This window comes from Mauremys mutica, chromosome 12 (genome assembly GCF_020497125.1).
Source record: "Mauremys mutica isolate MM-2020 ecotype Southern chromosome 12, ASM2049712v1, whole genome shotgun sequence".
Taxonomy (NCBI): Eukaryota; Metazoa; Chordata; order Testudines; family Geoemydidae; genus Mauremys; species Mauremys mutica.
Genome location: NC_059083.1, coordinates 6,145,005 through 6,165,366, shown reverse-complemented (window position 1 = coordinate 6,165,366; position 20,362 = coordinate 6,145,005). Strand labels below are relative to the sequence as shown.

Below are 20,362 nucleotides of genomic sequence, written 5' to 3'. Positions count from 1 at the left end.
GAGACAGTCCCTGCCCCAGCTGAGATCCGGGCCCCGTTGTGCCAGGCGCTGCCCAGACACACAGGGAGAGACAGTCCCTGCCCTAAGCAGTTGAAGTCTAAATAGACAAGACAGGCAAAGGCTGGGAGAGGAAACTGAAGCACAGAGAGTGTAAGTGATTTGTGGAAAGTCACAGAACAGGTCAGAGACAGGAATAAACCCAGCTGTCCTGAATCCCAAGCCAGGGTCTGGCCGCTCTGTGGCCCATCAACAATAAACACACTCAGCTTTTGCACAGTTCAACAGAAATCTTTACTGTCTGTGCGATAGTGATAATCCCTCGCTCTGATCTAGAGCTTTCCAGCAGTAGAGCTCAAAGCCCTTCATGAAGGAAGCTCAGTCTCCTTATCCCCATTTCTCAGCTGTGGAAACTGAGGCACAAAGGGTGACTACTCTGCAGTTAGACACTTTGGCTGGCCCGTGCCAGCTGATGTGGCCTCAAATGAAGGGGCTGTTTAACTGCAGTGTAGCGGTTGGGCTCTGGCTAGCACAGCACCTCCCTATCGGTGCACATACCAAAATTCATGTGATTGGGGTGGGGCCGAGGGGTTCGGAGTGTTGGAGGGGGCTCAGGGCTGGGGCAGAGGGTTGGAGTGCAGGGAGTGAGGGCTCCAGCTGGGGATGCAGGCTTGGGTGGGGCTGGGGATGAGGGTTTGGGGTGCAGGCTGCCCTGGGGAGAGAGGACTCCCCCCAGCCCTCTCACAGCAGCAGCTTGGGGGAGAGGGAGGCGTGTGGGTCTTAACTGGTAGCTGTGCGGCCACGCAGCTTAGAGGGAACTTAGGTCACAACACCTGTGACGGGTTCGGTCACAGAGACCCCTTGGGACTGTTACCTGATGTGCTGAAACTACCTCTGAGCCCGTTTCCCCTGCCAGCTTGGGACTCCAGCACCCTGCCTTGTTGAGCCAGACACGCCAGCCTGCTACAACCCAGACCCAGGTCGGGCTGGGCCTAGGGAGGGGCTCCTCTCCCCCAGCCGCAGCAAATCCGGGGCAGCTCCACGCTGGGGTAGAGTCATCTCAGCCCGCTGCAGCCCTGGGCCCCTGCATGCGGCTTAATCGGTAACTGGGCGGCTGTGAAACTCAGAGGGCTCTTAGGTCGTGACACTATTTTAATGGGGTCGCCAGGGCTGGTGTTGCTGGGGCTGAAGCTGAAGACGGAGCCCCACTGCCTGGGGCCGAAGCCTGAGGATTTCAGCCCTGGGTGGCAGGGCTCAGGTTCCAGCCCCCCGTCCCCAGGTGCAATGACATTGGAGAACCCCTGGTGCAGACAAACCCAAAGAGATGAAGTGTCTTACGCGGAGTCACCCAGCAGGCCCGGGCATCCTGCTCATCAGCTGGGGGGCTAGAGAGGGTGCAGCAAACACCAGGGTGGCCCTTTTGTAACATAGCCAGGAACAGAACCCAGCCTTCCCTGTCCCAGGCCAGTGTGCTATCCACTAGGCCACGCTGCCTCCCTCCCCTGACATCGCCGTCAGCAGGGTGCATTCGTCCAGCCCCAGTGACCAAACCCAAAATGAGTCTGTTCTCGGCAGCCCTGTCTCTCCCGCAGACCGGCCCAGTTCTGTTCTCCGGCAGTCACAGGCCCAGCTGTCTGGGGGGGGTGGGGCGGCTCCTAAAGACACTGGGGTCTGTTTGGCTTGTCCAGCCAACCTGCCCTCCAGCTTTCCCAGTCCATCTCCTCCTGGGCCGCCGGACCCCTGAGTACCAGGGCGTTCGTTAGCCCCCAGCCCTCCCCGGGGTGCTCCCTGCACTGCCACCGAGCATCCCCACCCTGCTCCTCTGACACAGACAGTGACCCCAGACATCACCCAGCAACACGCAGGGAAAAGCTCCGTTTGGGATCGGGGCTCTGATCCCCTTAGCGATGCTCTGAGGAGGTAGCAAGTGGACAGCACGTCAGCCTGACTGGGGAAGCTGAGACCCCATCGTTAGTGACAGGAGTTAACGATCCCTTAGGGCAGGATGGGCAGAGGTGCGTCAGGTCACAGGCCGGACGGGAGCAATGGCCGGGCCGGGGAAGAGAGCTCAGAGTGGGACCTGGCAGAGAGGTGCAAATAAATGAATCAGGAGCAAAATACAGGTGAAAACCCAGATCCCCACCTGGTGTGAATCCGCCCTAGCACCACTGGAGTCACTGGGGCCAGATCCCAGCTCGGGTCAGTCAGTGCTGCTCCATTGGAGTCCCTGGATGGAGGCTGATTTACACCCGCTGAGAATCTGGCAGATTCCTCCCTCCCAGTTCCAGGGCGGAGAGAGTTAAACTGCCCCAGGGCTGTGCAGAGCGTTATAGCTACGGCCCAAGCCTGCCCCTGTGTAAGGCCAGAGCTGGGAATTGTTCTTCTCTATGGAATTAACCCTTTAAAGTCTTCTGCCTGAGGTAGGACTGGAAGCCAGGACTCCTGGGTTTTAGTCCCAGCCCTGGGAGAGGGGGAGGGGCTGGTGCATTAGAGGGAGGCGGGCTGGGAGTCAGACCCCCTGGGCTCCATTTTTACTTTGCCACAAACTCGCTGTGATCTTGGGCAGGTCAGTGTCTGTGGCTCGGTTTCCCCGTGTGTGACATGGAGATAACGGTGATGCGCTCTGAGGTCTCCTCCATACCTTGTTCAGAGTGGGACGGGGTCTCTCTGGCAAATCCACTGAAGTACAGAGCCGCAGATGTCAGAATGAATCTGATTCCCCTTCACCACCCCACAACTGCTCCCGTCAGCCAGGTCTGACACCAGGAGCCTGTGGGACAAAGGAGAAGGTCTGAGGGGCCCTGTCAGCACGTGTGGGTCCATCACACTCAGTTGGTAGCTGCTTTTCCCTGTTCTAACGGGATCCACAGCTGTCGTCTCCTCCAGCTCTGCCCTGGGGGCTGCCCCCTCTCCCCACTGTCATGGCCCTGGCCAGGGTCTCTAATGGGCTCTCCCTACCCAGAGCCCAGGGACCTGCTCCACCTAGAATCATAGAATATCAGGGTTGGAAAGGACCTCAAGAGGTCACCTAGTCCAACCCCCTGCTCAAAGCAGGGCCAAGCCGGGCCTTAAAAACCTCTAAGGAAGGAGATTCCACCACCTCCCTAGGTCACCCAGTCCAGTGCTTCACCACCCTCCTAGTGAAAAAGTTTTTCCTAATATCGAACCTAAACCTCCCCCACTGCAACTTGAGTCCATTACGCCTCGTTCTGTCATCTAGTACCACAGAGAACAGTCTAGATCCATCCTCTTTGGAACCCCCTGTGATGAAGTGGGAATGTTCTTAATGTCTTCTCTGAATACTATGTGGGTGCCTCAGTTTCCTCTAATGCATTTCTTAGGTATCTAGGTGGGGGGGGAGTCAGGGTGTAAATTGTTGCAGAGCCCAAGAAGGCCCCTGTGATACTGTCTGCACAAAGAATGGCCAACACTCTGTCTCCTAGCAACTAATGGCCTGGTCCCCTCCTCTACAAAGGTGCTGACTGAAGGTGTTGGAGAACAACAATCAGGTGACCTCCTGGCCTGGGAAAGACAAAAGGCCAGAGAGGAGGGGCTGGAGCATCCCAGTTTTGGAGCTGGCAGGGGACGTGCAGTGAAGTGTAGGCATGGTTGTCTGGGTCACTGCCCCACAAAATGGACCCAGCTGAGGGGTCCTGTTCTCTGTACCTACAAGCTCTGTTTTAGACCATGTTTGTGTCATCTAATAAACCTCTGTTTTACTGGCTGGCTAAGAGTCATGTCTGACTGTGAAGTGCGGGTGCAGGACCCTCTGGCTTCCCCAGGACCCTGCCTGGGCGGACTCCCTGTGGGAAGCACATGGAGGGGCAGAGGATGCTGAATACTCTATGTCCCTCTGTATCCCATCCCTTCCCTCCAGTGTATCTACCACTCCTCCCAGTTTAGTGTCAGCTGCAGACTTGCTGAGGGTGCCGTCCACGCCTTCCTCCAGATCGTTAATGAAGATATTGAACAAAACCGGCCCCAGAACCGACCCCTGGGGCACTCCGCTTGATACCGGCTGATAACTAGACATGGAGCCATTGATCACTACGCGTTGAGCCCGACGATCTAGCCAGCTTTCTATCCACCTTACAGTCCATTCATCCGGCCCAGACTTCTTTAACTTGCCGGCAAGAATACTGTGGGAGATCATATCAAAAGCTTTGCTAATCCTCATCCTCCCTGCTGGGCTAGATCCTGTTCATCTCCCTCCCTGCTCCATGACTCCTCCTCACTAGGCTGGGCCGACGCTGCCCCCTCTTGGTCCCCTCCTGCGTCTCTGGCTGCTGTGTCTCCCCCTCCCCCCACTGGCTGGGGGATCCCCAGGGCTCTGGCCTGGCCCCTTTGGTCTTCTCACTCCACATCCTGTCTCTGGGCCACCTCCCCCACCCCCAGGGCTCCAGCCACCATCTCTGTGTTGGGGGAATGTGCAAATCTCTCCCTACCCCATGGCCCTGTCTGCTCCCACCCAGCTCCCCTCTCAGTCAGGCTCCCGAGCCCCCCTCCTGGGGTCTCAGCATCGTCTGACACTGAACACGGCTCCCCTGAGCTCCCGACCGTCCCCCCAAACCTCCCCATCCCTGGCCCCCTCTGCCCACGGAGGGGAGGGAAAGGGTTTGACTCAAGGAATCACTCACTGGGTCTGATCCAACCGGGAGCCGTCCAGCCAGGTCCAGGCCTTCTCCGGGGAGGGGACGGACAGTCCGATCCAGAACTGATTTGAACTTTGTGTCAGGTCCTTTAGGAACTCCTGCAGGGAGTGTGCGACAGGCAGCTGGTGACCAGACGTGCGGTCGGGCTCTTTTCTTGTGAATCCAGGTTGTCAACAACTTCAGGACCAGAACGTCTCTCTCTGTCTGTCCATCTATCCATACACACACCGAGTATCCATCCCCATACATCTATCCCAATACACACCCATCTATCTATCCAAGTATCCCCCATATACACCCCTCTATCCATCCATCCATCCGCCATCTCTCTGTAACCCCCATCCTCACACACCCCCCAGCCCCTCTCTCCAGCTGAGCTGTGGTGGGCACACCCCAGAATGGGGAAGGGTACCGGTGGCTTTAAGCCTCCTTTGTGTGCCCCTGATCCTGGGGCTAGTGATTTAGGCTGGGATTGTCAAAGCTGCCTAGGTGGGGGGGTTGGACACCCCATTAACAACAATTAATGGGAGCGGGGTGTCCAAATCCCCTAGGCAACTTTGACAATCCCAGCCCTACCATGTAGCCTATGCGCCCTTGGACTCAGTACCCAGGGCCCAGCCCTGCAGGGGCAGCTCCAGCAGGAAGGTATCGTCCCCTTTACCAGCTCCTCCCGGTCCCGGATCACCAGCAGCTGGGAGCCCCTCGCTGAGCAGTCGGCGCGGCTCTCGCTCCACATTTTACCTCTTCTGGAGACCCAGTAGCACTTGTCCCTGCGCAGCTGCCAGTCCGTGGGGCAGAGTTTGCACCCGGAGCCCCCTGCAGAGAGACAGGCGCCATTAATGCTCTGAGCGCTCTGGGCCTCATTCCTGGCTACTCCCTTCCTGCCACTGGGGCAGGAATGGGGTTCAAATGGGTTTGAGTCCCCTTTATGCTCCCTGAAATCTGGGGCCGGGCCAGGCTCTGCCTAGCTCCTGGCATCAGTTACAGCAGCCTCGGGGCTGCTCTGCCTTATCCAGTGCTCCCATATGGACCCTGGGGAGCAGAAAACACCCATGGCGCACTGCACTCTAGCCACACCACCAATCTGCCCCCCCATTTTGGGGGTTGAGAACAGGGTGGGGGAGGGCCCTTAACCCAGCTCCACACCAGCCAGAGAGCCCCCCCCAGGACAGGGGAGATTCTCAGGGGCCTATGGACCCACTTTAAGGCCCTTTACACGGCCAGAATGGCCTAGAAGGGTCTTGGAGGAACTGGGGGGAAGGGGTGGTGTTGGGGAGGCTGGGACTCAGGGGTGATGGGGACTGGGAGGGGACATGGGGCCCAGATGACAGGGAACGGGAAGGGTGGGCCCATAAGACAATCTCACTAATAAGATGTGAAACCCTCGCACACGCTCACTGAAAAAATTGGACACCTTTGTATGACATTGTTATTAAAATCTTCGTGGCTGGGTATTACCCTGAATGGCCACTAGATGTCACTGCCCCAGGCCCGGTCTCAGCTGAGGCAGGTACATTCACAGCCTGGCACCGAGCGGGGCTGGTGGCAGATCGGTGCAGCCAGCACGGGGCGGCGTGTCCCTGCCCTGCAGGATCCTCAGTGCAGCCGGGGCAGAGAGCAGCTCAGAGACACACGAGCTGGGGTTACCTGCTGGGCCGGGCTGGGCCAGGTGGCACAGACGTTGGGTCAGCTGGGATCGGAAACGCTCCAGGTGGGCGCTGCATTCTGCTGTGCTGGGGTCTCTGCTCCCAGCTCCTGCACAATCAGGGGCTGCCGGGGTCTGTCTCTTCTCAGACACTAAAAGGGAAACTGCAAAGCAGCGTCGGTGGGAGTGAGGACGACCGGTCATGTACATTGGCCAAACCGGACAGTCTCTACGCAAAAGAATTAATGGACACAAGTCTGACATCAGGAATCATAACACTCAGAAACCAGTAGGAGAACACTTCAACCTGTCTGGTCATTCAATGACAGACCTGCGGGTGGCAATTTTGCAACAGAAAAGCTTCAAAAACAGACTCTAAGGAGAAACTGCTGAGCTGGAATTGATATGCAAACTAGATACAATCAACTTGGGTTTGAATAGGGACTGGGAATGGCTGAGCCATTACACACATTGAATCTATCTCCCCTTGTAAGTATTCTCACACTTCTTATCAAACTGTCTGTACTGGGCTATCTTGATTATCACTTCAAAAGTTTGTTTGTTTTTTTCCCTTACTTAATTGGCCTCTCAGAGTTGGTAAGACAACTCCCACCTTTTCATGCTCTTTGTATGTGTATCTATATCTCCTCAATACATGTTCCAGTCCATGCATCCGAAGAAGTGGGCTGTAGCCCATGAAAGCTTATGCTCAGATAAATTTGTTAGGGCTTGGCTACACTTGCAAATTTGCAGCGCTGCAGCAGGGTGTGAAAACACACCCTCTCCAGTGCTGCAAATTGCGGCGCTGCAAAGCACCAGTGTGGTCAAAGCCCCAGCGCTGGGAGCGCGGCTCCCAGCTCTGTACATTATTCCCCACAGGGAGGTGGAGTACGGACAGCGCTGGGAGAGCTCTCTCCCAGTGCTGGCGCTTTGACTACACTTAGCGCTTCAAAGCGCTGCCATGGCAGCGCTGCCGTGGCAGCGCTTTGAAGTGCAAGTGTAGCCATAGCCTTAGTCTCTAAGGTGCCACACGTACGCCTGTTCTTTTTGCGGATACAGACTAACATGGCTGCTACTCTGAAACCGGTCAATGTTGTGTGAGTTGCTGGTAAAAGCACCAGCACAGAGCCATGCGGAGACACCGGGCCGGCCCCAGAGCCTGTTTAGCCTCATCGCCACTGACTCCAATGGACTTCGGAGCAGCCCCAAAGGGCCCTGGTCTAAAAAAGTGTCTTGACTGAATATCAGTGGGAGCTGGGTGCCTAAATCCCTTGGGCCATTTTGCAAACTGAGCCCGTGTTTGCATCTGTATAAGTTTCCCAGTGCCCATCATCGGTGTATCAAAGCACCTCACAATCTGTACTGGATTTATCTTCTCAACCTCCTGTGAGGCAGAGCACAGGGCTGTTATCCCCCTTGTACAGGTGGGGAAACTGAGGCACAGCGCTCCTCAAGGTGTCGAGGACCAGCCTGGGTTCCAGGGTGGGGAACAGGCCTCCTGAGCTGCCCCTCTGGGGCTGCAGGTTCACTGTTGTGTAGCCCTCCTCATCCTGAATCACACCCCTGTGAGAGGAGGGGCCGAGCCACGTGGGCGGGGGTGTGAGATCGCACAGGAAGCTGAGATGCTGGGCTGCAGCCGTGTGGGTGTCAGGGCGGTGGTCACAGCGTCCGGTGTCAGGGGCTCTCTGCTGCTGTGGACGTTGGCTCAGTCAAAACAGGGCTCCCAGACAGCCTCCCCCTCCGATGCAGCCACCCAGATCTCAAGGTGAGGGACACAACCTGTCTGTTGTAGAGTTTATCTGGTCCCCATCACTTGCTGTCTCTGACTCTCACCCACATTTCCTGTGATGCAGGGGAGGCTCATGGGGACAGATTATTAAAGGGGTTTAGGCACCTAAAGCTGCAGATAGGCCCCAAGTAATGTTTTCAGAAGCACCTAGCTCCCTTGGGTGTTGGGCACCTAAACACATCTGAGAACCTAGGTCCTAGGTGCCCAATTCCCATTGATTTCAATAAGCATTAGGTGCCTAAAAACAACCCACCAGGTGCCTAGCTGCATTAAATAAAACAAAATAAAATAAATTAATGGAGATATCCTCTCTCCTAGAACTGGAAGGGACCCTGAAAAGTCACTGAGTCCAGCCCCCTGCCTTCACTAGCAGGACCAAGTACTGATTTTGCCCCAGATCCCTAAGTGGCCCCTCAAGGGCTGAATTCACAACCTTGGGTTTAGCAGGCCAATGCTCAAACCACTGAGCTATCCCTCTCCTCATTGTTAGGACCCAACCCCCTGTGGACCCCCCCTTAAGCTGCCCTGATGACCCTGCCAGGAAGGAGCAAGGGGGATGGTGGCACCGCTAAATAAATTCATACAGGATGAAAAGAAAGTTGTTATACCCTGGTGAGCAGAAGGCAGGATCCAGAAGAACCCAGGCATCTCCTTCAAAACCCATCAGGAGACCGGTGCTAAGAGGAGGCAACTGGGCGGATAGGGAGCTCTACATATAGAGCAAAATCCTAATTTTCCATTTTAAAAATGCATTTGGATGAGAAATTCTCAGTCAGCGCTAGTAACAGAGTTGGCTGAAATTTTGTTCTAGTTTTAAAATATCCATGTAATTTTGAAATTAGAAAAAAAATTAGGAAAAAAGTTGAAACTTTCAGCTAATTCTCCTCGCTCTCTCCCATTTTTCAGCCAACTGCAGAGCTTTGCAAATTTCAAATTTTCAGAATTTAGGGGGTATTTTGAAAAGAGGGTGACAAGTTGTGTTTTTTAAATATATCAGTAAATTTCCCTCATTTTTAACCAGTTCTAGCATATGCCTGGATCTATCTAGTTATCCATCCATCCATCCCCATGTACACCCATCTATCTAATTTTCTCTCTGTGTTACAGTCAAGCTCTTTGGAACATCAAAGAAATGTACCAGCTAGTGGGAGGGGCTCCACAATGGAGTTCTGGAGGGACGGGACAATCCATGCTATACACTGATGGACCCGCACAAATAAACACGGAGCTGTCAGCTACTCACCCCAAATCCCGAGCGCTATCACAGCAATCACCAGGACAATATTCCCAATCCATCCGACCCACAACGCTGTCCGATGCCACTGGGGAATCGGGGGACCTGTAAGAGCCAACGTCTGGTGAACAACAATCGGAATCTGGTGTATGAAAGACTGTTTCAAAGAAAAACACAGCCCTGATCTTACAGTGTGGGCAGAATCCTATGCCTATATGGAGTTTATTACAGGATTGGGGCCTATACGCTCAACTGTTCATCTTGTTTTCCTTCAAAGGCCAGTCCGGGGTGACTGGAAAGCTGCCTGACTCCTTTGTAAAGGCAACGGAGGTGAAATTTTGGCCGTTTTCTCAAAAATGGGAATTTTTATGAAAATATCGACATTTTCTCAGTCTTTTACATTTCCCACATTTTTAAATGTTCTGCCTCTTTTTTTATTCCTCGCCATATTTATTTGTTGTTCTTCAGGTTCTCTCTGTTTGATTGCATTGTTCTTAATTATTGTCTATTGTGTTCATTATGTATATTGTCTATTTGCATACCTTGGCAGTACTGCACAGGCCGGTGAGTATGTCCAGGAGGAAATAATGCCACAAATTAGCAAGGCAGCAGCTGCATGGACCAGCTTAAACAAGATTTAGTCATTGAAAATCTACAGTTTAAAGACCAAACTACAAATGTTCAACTCAACTGCTATTTCCACCTTAATGTATAGATGTGAAAACTGGAAATCCACCAAAGGCGTAGCCAGATGTCTAAATACCTTGGACAGAAAATGCCTTAGAAAATTACTAGACATTAAATGGAATGAATTAATAATAAATGCCAAGATCCCGTCAGAGAGTCCAACATCACCTGCTCTCTAAAGTTATCCAGAACAGAAAATGGAAAGATCTGGGATTCATTTTCTTTGGCCATTGTTGGAAGACAGGATACTGGGCTAGATGGACCATTGGTTTGACCAGGGCCGGCTCTAGGTTTTTTGCTGCCCCAAGCAAAAAAAGTTTTGGCTGCCCCCCGTCCCAGCCCTGGGCTCCCCCCTGCACCCTCCTGCTGCCCCAGCGCTGGGCTTCCCCCTTCCCCCCCGTGACCAGTGCCCTCCCCCCACCCCCCTGCTGCCTCAGCCCTGGGCTCCCCCCTTCCCCCCACCAGTGCCCCCCAAACACACCTCCTGCCGCCCCAGCCCTGGGCTCCCCCCCACACCTGCACCCTCTTTCCACCACAGCCCTGGGTCACTGGTAACTCGCTCCCAGGGCAGGTCATTCAGCAGGAATTTTGGATGTGCACAGAACACAGACAGGATTGGTTCCCATATGGTTATAGAGCTGCAGTAAAGTGGAACAATTTTCAGCTTGTGTGATTGGAGGATATCTGGATGCATATTATAAGACTGTCCTCCATAAATGAGGAAAAGTTGAGGTGCTTTTATTATTCTTTTGTTCCACTCTTTCTATGGGGAATTTGCCAATGCAGTATCACTGTCTTCCTTTTAAACAAACAAACAAACAAACAAACAAAAGGCAATGGCTATTGAAAATAGCAATTCCGTCCTAATAACCACTGGGAAGCATTTCTTGCTCAATTTTATCCTACTTTTTCTACAGCAAGTTACAGTGGATCAGTATATTTGATTTGGGAGAAATGAAGTAACAGCTGCCCAAACTGAGCTTGAGCCCTCCTGAACTTTGAGGTGTTCAAACCTGGAAGGCGGGTGCTGGGTGTGTATGTGGTGGGGGGGCTGTGGGCTCCATGGGGGGGCGGGCACGGCAGCATGTATGCAGCATTGTGTCTGGTGCTGCACGAAGCCAGACACGCTGGTGTGAGTGGCACGGTAAGGGGGCTGGGGGGTTGGAGAAGGGGTAGGGGGTTCCGGGTGGGCAGTCAAGGGACAGGGAGTGGGGGGGTTGGATGGGTCAGGGGTTCGGGGGGGCAGTCAGGGGACAGGCAGCGGTTGGTTAGGCATGGGAGTCCCAGGGGTTTGTCAGGGGACAGGTAAGGGGTGGGGTCCTGGGGGGAAGTTGGGGGGGGGTCTCAGGAGGGGGCAGCTGGGGACAAGGAGAAGGGAGGTTTAGATAGGGGGTGGAGTCCTGGGGGGCAGTTAGGGGCAGGGGTCCCGGGAGGGGGCAATCTGGGGACAAGGAGCAGTGGTGGTTAGATAGGGGGTGGGGTCCTGGGGGGGCAGGGGTCCCAGAAGGGGGTGATCAGGGGACAGGGAGCGGGGGGGGATTGGATGGGTTGGGGTTTCTGTGGGGGGCAGTCAGAGGGAGTGGATGGTGGCAGGGTGGGGCTTCCCTCCCCATGGAGTGTCCTGTTTTTTTAATGTTAAAATATGGTCTCCCTGCCATTCACAGTGCAACTCTCCACTCACAGCACACTGCCGCATGAGGTCCCCACCTTCCTTTCCAGTTGGTAGAGGTCAAGGGAATGCTGGGAAATGTAGTTCTTTCCCTGCTCCGGGGCTGGCTCTATAGGCAGGGAGCTAACCAAGGAATTGTTGGTTCTCAGCTCCCATGCTGGATTCCTGCCGCCCCTGCAAATGGGCTGCCCCAAGCAGGTGCTTGCTTTGCTGATGCCTAGAGGCGCCCCTGGGTTTGACCCAGTGTGGCCATTCTTACGTTAAGAGTGAAGTGAAGCATCGGCCATGGGCAGTTGGAAGAACATGCAAAAGGGGCCTAGCAAAGACTCCCTCCATCGAATAGTCCTGAGACAGAGAGAGAGACAGAGAGAGAAAAAAAATTTACGGAACATAACAACACAGAAGACAGGCAAAGAGAGGCCCAGGTTAGCCAGGGATGGTGGAGGCTGGGTCGTGCCCTGAGCAACCTACGATGGCCCGAGCAGGATTCAGAATCTATTATTTTTGCTTTCCCAAATTTGATTTTCTCGAAAGGTTCCATTTGCAACATTTTTTGGCTGGAAACTTTTCATGTGTAAACATCTTTGGTTGGGTGCTTTCTCATTCCGTTTTCAAGGTTTATTTACTATATTGCATTGCTGAGCATGATTGGTCAGCTCGGTCACATGACATTGTTTCAAAATGAACATCTTTCAGTCTTGAAGTCATAGAATCATAGAAACGAAGGGCTGGAAGGGACCTCAAGAGATCATCTAGAGACCACCTTTCCCTTCCCTCACCCCGCACTGAGCCAGGACCAAGTTTACCCCTGACCATTCTTGACTCGCGTTTGTTTAACCTATTCCTAAAATCCTCCAACAACTGAGATCCTACAACCTTTCTAGGTAACCTGTTTCAGTGTGTAACTATTCTTAGGATTAGAGAGTTTTTTCCTAAAATCTAACCTAAATCTTCCCATTGCAAATTAAACTATTACTGTTTATTTTACCTTTAGTGGCTATGGACAGAAATTGATCAACATCCTCTTTATAACAACCTTTTTCATAGTGGACGACTGATATCCTGTCCCCCCCTGATACCAGGCAGCTCTGTGTTCTTGGGGAACCAGGGCACAGTATCCAGCTTGTCTGACTCATGAAAGGACCCTCCCCCCCAGCCTCTGCTTGAACCAAAACCAATCAAAAAAAAGTCTTGAGGAGAGCAGTGAAGGGCAGTGGAAGACGCACCTAAACCCCTCCTGACTAGGGTGACAGGATTAAGGCAATGCCCCAGCCTCATCTGCATCAAAGATGGGACAGGGAGGCATCTCCATTAGCCTACAGAATGGAGAACAGAGATTCCAAGGCAAGAACTGCACTGAACTCTGGGACCAGAAAAGCAGGGAAGCACTGCATCATGGGGGATCTCTGCTCCAGACGTTAATGAACCCACGTCTGCACACACCCAGCTCAGCAGTTATCAGACCAATTCTAGTAATGAATCTTTGATTGATATCTAAAATATGGAAGCAGCATAATTGTATTGTGAGCTCCCAGGAATGAACATCACCCATAGCTAGGAGTGATCAGCTCCTATTGTCTACCCTAAAGAAACCCTTGAGTTATCAGTTTACCATAAACAAATCAGAAGGGTAGAGGTGTTAGTCTGGATCTGTAAAAGCAGCAAAGAATCCTGTGGCACCTTATAGACTAACAGATCAACAGAGCCAGACATGTACCCAGAAGCCTCCTACTGCAAGACAAACCCAAGAAAGAAACTAACAGGACTCCACTGGCCATCACATACAGTCCCCAGCTAAAGCCCCTCCAACGTATCATCAGGGATCTACAACCCATCCTGGACAATGATCCCACACTTTCACAGGCCTTGGGTGGCAGGCCAGTCCTCGCCCACAGACAACCTGAAGCATATTCTCACCAGTAACTGCACACCGCACCATAGTAACTCTAGCTCAGGAACCAATCCATGCAACAAACCTCGATGCCAACTCTGCCCACATATCTACACCAGCGACAACATCACAGGACCTAACCAGATCAGCAACACCATCACCGGTTCATTCACCTGCACGTCCACCAATGTAATATATGCCATCATATGCCAGCAATGCCCCTCTGCTATGTACATCGGCCAAACTGGACAGTCTCTAAGGAAAAGGATAAATGGACACAAATCAGATATTAGGAATGGCAATATACAAAAACCTGTAGGAGAACACTTCAACCTCCCTGGCCACACAATAGCAGATCCTAAGGTGGCCATCCTACAGCAAAAAAAACTTCAGGACCAGACTTCAAAGAGAAACTGCTGAGCTTCAGTTCATCTGCAAATTTGACACCATCAGCTCAGGATTAAACAAAGACTGTGAATGGCTTGCCAACTACAGAACCAGTTTCTCCTCCCTTGGTTTTCACACCTCAGCTGCTAGAACAGGGCCTCATCCTCCCTGATTGAACTAACCTCGTTATCTCTAGCTTGCTTCTTGCTTGCATATATATACCTGCCCCTGGAAATTTCCACTACTTGCATCCGACGAAGTGGGTATTCACCCACGAAAGCTCATGCTGCAAAACGTCTGTTAGTCTATAAGGTGCCACAGGATTCTTTGCTGCTTTTACATAAAAAAATCGAGTGTTCCCCCTTGAACCATTGTTGTTTCCCTACAAAAAACCCTACTAACGCTCCAGTTAGTGTTCTGATGCCTGGACCCAAACTCTGCATCAGTTCCACTGGGATTTCATCTTCTCCTGACTGATTATGCTGGGGGCTCTGCCTGTCTCCAGCCCTCAGGACCCTGAGCTACCACCTGAGAACCCCAACCAGTTCAAGCTTCAAGGAGTGGTGAGATCCCAGCTCTCCCTCTCTCTTTCTGTTTTCTTTTCTACCTCAGGCAGGTATAGTTTTCTATATATGACTTTTGTAACCCTTAACAATGTAACTATTATGTTGGTTTAGGCTCCTTGTGTAGTTATCACTATTATTCAATAAATAACTTTTATGGTTAAGCTGGTTGCTTCTCTCTCTCTGAACGTTACTCTTTTGTGTTTTTAGCTTCCCCATTTACTCTGCAGCAACGCTCCTCTGACCTAAGCTAAAGATCCCTGCAGCGCCCCAAAATCCTGTGGGGTTTGCTCATCAAGTGTGTTACTACCAGAACAACTGTGACGTGAAAGTGGGGATAGGGATGTGCTGAACCTGTGACATACGAAGGTGACAGCTTGAAAGTGCTGCTTGACCCAGTCCGCTGAGTTCAGGGGCATATAAGGATGGCAGCCTGGAAGTGCTGTTCGACCCAGCCTGCTCAGGCTTACTCTGTTCCAGTGCAGTACCTGTGGCACAAAAGGGTGGCAGCTTGAAAGTGCTGATTGACCCGGTCCGCTCAGACTTGCTCTGTTAATGTATGTGTGTGTGTGCACGCGCTCATCTGGTTCTGGGGCTGGAGGAACCCAGTGCTGGGGAACCTAGGCCCTGCAGGGCAGCTCCATTGGGAGGGAACTTGCAGAAGGGAGAAGTAGAGCTCCGTATGAACACACAGGTGACGCAAGCAGCACATTGATAGAATTAGAGAACCGACCCCCCACCCCGAAGAGTAACCCTAATAAATGAACATACCCCAAAGTAACAGGCAAATCTGGTAACACCCCCCCATCAGCCGTCTCTTCTGTAACACTGAACACGTCCAGTTCTTTCAACTTCTCCTCACAGGTCATGTTTTCTAAACCTATTTGAAACTATTTTCTGTCTTGAAACCAAGACAGTTCCCATTTCAAAATGATGATGATTGAAAAAAAAACAAACAAACCCATGGTGATTATACAAAGGTTCCATGGAAAACGTCCAAGAACAAGGATACCAGCCCTTGTCACAAACCGACTGAACTAACCACAGTTTAACTATGAGCTACTCAGAGATTCCAAGTCACTCTGGCCTTTGCCCTCTCTTTGTTGAACAGATTGAGCTGTTTGAGTCTATCACTATAAGGCAGGTTTTTCTAATCCTTTAATTATTCTCATGGCTCTTCTCTGAACACTCTCCAATTTATCAGCATCCTTCCTGAATTGTGAGCACTAGAACTGGACACAGGAGTCCAGCAGCGGTCACAGCAGAGCCAAATACAGAGGGGAAAATAACCTTTCTACTTCTCAAGATTCCCCTGTTTATGCATCCCAGGATCGCGTTAGTCCATTTGGCCACAGCATCGCACAAGGAACTCATGTTCAGCAGATTATCCATCTTGACCCCCGAATCTTTTTCAGACACTGCTTCCCAGGAGATCCCCCCATCCTGTACATATGGCCTGAATTCTTTCTTCCTGTTGGACTCAGTCCACAAGACGCTGTGTGCACAGGATAAAATTCACCCCTGTGTAGACAACCAACACAAAGGCCAGACTCCACTTAAGTCCTGTTTGGCAGGCTATAAGGAAGGCATTGGCCTTTGCGCTGGACCCTCTGCAGAGTTGTGAATTTCCCCCACAGAGGTAGGAAGGCAGGGGAAGGAAACAATAGCTTAAAAATAGCCACTGTGAAGTCAGAGCTGCCCAGCGAGAGCTTAGAACAATAGGCTTCTTGAAGGGTTTCTTAAGAAGCGTGTTAATGGCATGGGTTGCAGAGATGCTGTACAGCACGGAAAGTGCAAGCCCTGGGGTTGCTCTAATTTATGGACAGTCCAGAGCAACTCAGATTATCCGGAGCAGCAGAAACTCTCCTCACTGCTCCCTGACCCACCCCTGGAAATTGTTCTGTACGAGAGTTTTTGAGGGGGTTGGCAGTGTAGCTTTTGGCCACTCTATGCTACACCTGCACTGGGGGAAATTCTCCTCTGGCCACTTGCAGCAAACTCCTGCCCCTGTGTGCTGCCGGTGGAAAGTATAGGGGCCGGGGCTGGCTGGGTGATGAGCTATTTAGTACAAATTGGCTCCAGCTGTGGGGGGCTGAGCACTTGAATAATCTGGCCTTAAATAAGGACCCACCATGCCCAGATTCCCAGTGCAGGGGCTTACCCCGGACGCCAGCCTTCCCTGCCCAGCCAGCGCTCCTCAGCTTCCAGTAACAGCTCTAGACTGTGGACCATTACAGAGGATGCCCGGCTGCAGCATTACAGTTGTACTTACCAGCTTTCCTCTGAAGGACGTGTTCACTACAGTTACACCCCAATGTCCTGTGTGAGATCAGGGCGCTGCTGCCCCGGGGGCTGCACAAGCATATAGGCAGAGACAGCCCCTGCCTCAAAGCGCTAGATGGGAAGGCAAAGGAGCCTGGGCTAGAGATCAGGTCTGCCGAGGGCCAGTGCAATGCTGCTAGCCACTAGCACCCGCTGCCTCAAGAGCGCTTGGAGTTAATGCAGTGCCTATGGCTCATCCCCACTCCAGGGAGGAGTCTGAGCAGTTTTTTATTCTTGCCAATGCCCTGCATCCTGCAACCATCCACAACTCCACAAGCCACCAGCCAGAGCTCTGTGGGTCATAATTGGAGAAGTTGCACCATCCTGATTGGCGAGTGGGTGCATGGACTTCCCCTTTCCACCCCAGGCTTTTGCACTGAGAGCCCTGCACACGAAAATGAGCTGTGACAGTGCGCTGATCAAAACTGTTGCAGCCACCTCCCCAAAAGCCAGAGGGTTCCCCCTGGCACAGACCCACTCTGGGGCTGCCATTGAAAGCAATGGGCTCCCCAGCAAAATCCATCCTTGGGTTTAATATGAACCCCCCCCCCAATGGAAATAAAAGTCACTTACTGAGGGGCTGAGCTGAAAGAGGCATCCTGGAGCTGGGAAAGCCAGAGGTGAGGTGCAGGTCGGCGTAGACTATTTCCCCTGCCATGGTGCAGCTGATAAGAGCACCTGGCTGTGTTCGTGGGGCAGCCTGCTGCTCTATGTGCATGAAATTGACATCAATCCAACGTCAGGAAGTGCCGCCTCTGAGAGCTGAATTCCACTCCTCTCACATGTGACTGCGAAGGGTCCCGTCAGAGTGAGGGCTGTCTAGGTCCTGCAGCCTTAAACTAATGCAACTGGCCTTGATATGTAGAGATCGGTGCAGTCTTGGGGCCAGGGATTTCGGATGCACCGTAGCTTTGAGGTACCTGTTGTAGGGTCTAGTCACAGGGGGGCTAAAATACTGGGCTGTGAATTAAAAAAAACTGACTTTTAATCTTAGTTCTTTCACCTGCTGTGTGAATTTGCACAGGTCACTTCTTTTCCCTCTGCACGTTTCCCCTTCTGCTTCTTGTCTATTTAGATCGTGAACCATTTGTGGCATGGACTCCTCTGTGCGTCTGTGCAGCGCTTGGCACAACGGGGACCTAATCTCACGGGGGCAGGTTCTGTCTCTCGCTTTGTGTCTGGGCCCTACGTGACTTGCCAAGATTACACTCAAGTTAGTGGCAGAATTTTGTAACCCAGATCTCCTGGGTCCCAGTCCAGTGCATTAACCAGAAAACCATCTTCTGTTCTCTTTTTAAGACCTCCTGAGGATATTTGTTCAGCCTGGGAATGATTTACCCAGTGCCGCTGGTGTGCCTGGCATTTTGCTGAGGAACAGATCAATATCACTAACATGGCTCACAGAGTTCAGCAGAGGGACTAACGGAAGAACAAACCAGCCAGACTAGTTGTTACCTGAAGCTTTGGACGATGTATTTTGCAAGTGTGGTCTGAGCACATATCGGAAAATATTACTGTCATACCACAGCCGGCCAGCCAAGAAAGGTGTTGTGTGACAGTGGTTAACAAGTATCTAGGGCCGGATCTCCAGCTGCTGTGAATCGGCCCCCTTCGCTCTATTGGAATCAGAGGGCCCCAGCCCCTGCCAGAGCAAAGTCATTTTTTCCCTTATGTGCAAAGTAATGTATGTTGGGAAAAATAATCCCAGATACACAGACATCATGATGGGATCTAAACTGGCCGTTACCATCCTACAAAGAGATCTTGGAGTCACCACGGATTGTCTTCTGAAAACGTCCACTCAGTGTGCAGCAGCCGTCACAAAGGTTAACGGAGCTCCTAATCCCCCGCAGTGGGTCCTGCACTTCTGGGTAGTAGTTGGCCGAGTATTTTCTCTCCCTATCTGGGAAAACCAGCCACTCTCGGTCCAATTGTTCACCCCACTGGCTCACTACAGTTCTCAGTCTAAGCCCTTTACCTTAGGGACAAGCCATAGTCTGTTTTAGCCAGGCTCAGCATTGGCATAGCAGGGTGGGAAAGAGAGGGGGAAAAAAAAATCTCTTCATCTATAGTGGCCTCTCCAGAGACGGAGGCAATAGACTACATTTATTAACTCAGTCTCTCCCCCTCTAGCAGGGGTTCACCTCCCTCGGACTTCTGGGGCTCGAAGGGGCTGTTCCCCAGGCAGGGCTCTCCCTGCTCCTCTCCTCTGTACCTGCGAGGTTCCCTCCTGGTACTTGACAGTGTCTCTCCAGTTCCTGCTCTCCAGCAGCACATCCTCCTTCCATCACTCCTGCTGCACCCCTAAACTGACTAAAGGGGAGGCTTTTAACCAGTTCCAGCCAGTCCTTGATTAGCTCCAGGTGTCCCAATCAAACCTAACTGTCTTCACTGGTTCTAGCAGGTTCTAGGTTGCCTCCAGGTGTCTTAATCAACCTGTCTCCACTGATTAATGCAGGTTCTTGATTGACTCCAGGTGTCTTAATTAACCTGGGATAGACCTTGTTTGGTTACCAGGGAAACAGGGACTTGTTTAACCTGAGGCTAATCTACTGCTTGTTGTTACTTTCTTGTAGCCATCTGGCCCAACACCATGACAGTTAGAAAAGGGATAGAAAATAAGAGAGAAAATACCATTATGCCCCTATATAAATCCATGGTTTGCCCACACTTTGAATACTGCATGCAGTTCTGGTCGCTCCATCTCAAGAAGGAGATAGTGGAATGGGAAAAGGTTCAGAGAAGGGCATCAAAGATGCTCTGGGGGTATGGAACAGCTTCTGTACAAGGAAAGACTAAAAATATTGGGGCTATTCAGCTTAGAAAAGAGATGACTAAGGGGGAATATGATCAAGGTCTATAAAATCATGAATGGTGTGGAAATCATGAATAGAGATGTGTTATTTACCCCTCCCACAACAACACAAAAACCAGATGTCACCTGGTGAAATTAATAGGCAGCAGGTTTAATACAAACAAGAGGAAGTCCTTTTTCACACAATACACAGCGAACCCTGCGGAACTCATTGCCAGGGGATGTTGTGACGGCCAAAAGTATAACTGGGTTCCAAAAAAAGCACTGGGTAAGTCCTTGGAGGATAGGTCGATTGATGGCTGTTATCCAAGTCATGGATGCAACCCCATGCTTGGGGTGACCCTAAGAAGCCAGGAAAGACAGAGGTGAATTTCTCCAAAACTGCCCTGTTCTGTACATGCCTCCTGAAGCTCGTGTGCTGGCCAGTGTCAAAGACAGGATACTGGGCTAGATGGACCATTGGTCTGACCCAGTCTGGCCTTTCTTATGTAAATTAGCCATGGGTCCATTGGAGCCAATGGGGCCTGATCCCTACCGTGTATCTGAATTGATTGACTGAGCTCACTGGAGCTGCGCTGGGTTACGCTAGTTGTGGGTTTGGCCTGTCACACTTCAGAAAAGACTCAGTCACTACCTGCTGCTAACCACATCCCTATTCCATTGAGTGAAACGAATCCTCTTTGAACTGGCACTGCGCTTTCTCATGGTTTC

General features: G+C 51.9%; 1 protein-coding gene across 1 annotated transcript; it reads right to left on the bottom strand.

The window, feature by feature from the left end:
* Positions 1-45: 45 nt before the first annotated feature.
* LOC123346034 (killer cell lectin-like receptor subfamily B member 1B allele A) lies at positions 46-19,325 on the bottom strand. The gene is made up of 8 exons (XM_044983233.1): positions 19,052-19,325; positions 17,410-17,796; positions 9,327-9,422; positions 6,297-6,458; positions 5,311-5,465; positions 4,635-4,747; positions 2,639-2,767; positions 46-2,077 (listed from the first exon to the last, which is right to left on the bottom strand). The coding sequence occupies exons 2-7, from the start codon at positions 17,552-17,554 to the stop codon at positions 2,644-2,646; spliced, it is 795 nt and encodes a 264-aa protein (XP_044839168.1). The 5' UTR covers positions 17,555-17,796; positions 19,052-19,325; the 3' UTR covers positions 46-2,077; positions 2,639-2,643.
* Between the last annotated feature and the right edge of the window lie 1,037 nt (positions 19,326-20,362).

Bases quoted from the DNA above. Each gene is read 5' to 3' on its own strand.
- LOC123346034 (XM_044983233.1), bottom strand. From the start codon at position 17,554: ATGCACATAGAGCAGCAGGCTGCCCCACGAACACAGCCAGGTGCTCTT. The intron at 5,466-6,296 runs GTAACCCCAGCT...GTCTCTCTGCAG, and splicing joins GGCCCAGCCCGGCCCAGCAG to GGGGCTCCGGGTGCAAACTC. The intron at 4,748-5,310 runs GTAAAGGGGACG...CACTCCCTGCAG, and splicing joins TCCGGGACCGGGAGGAGCTG to GAGTTCCTAAAGGACCTGAC.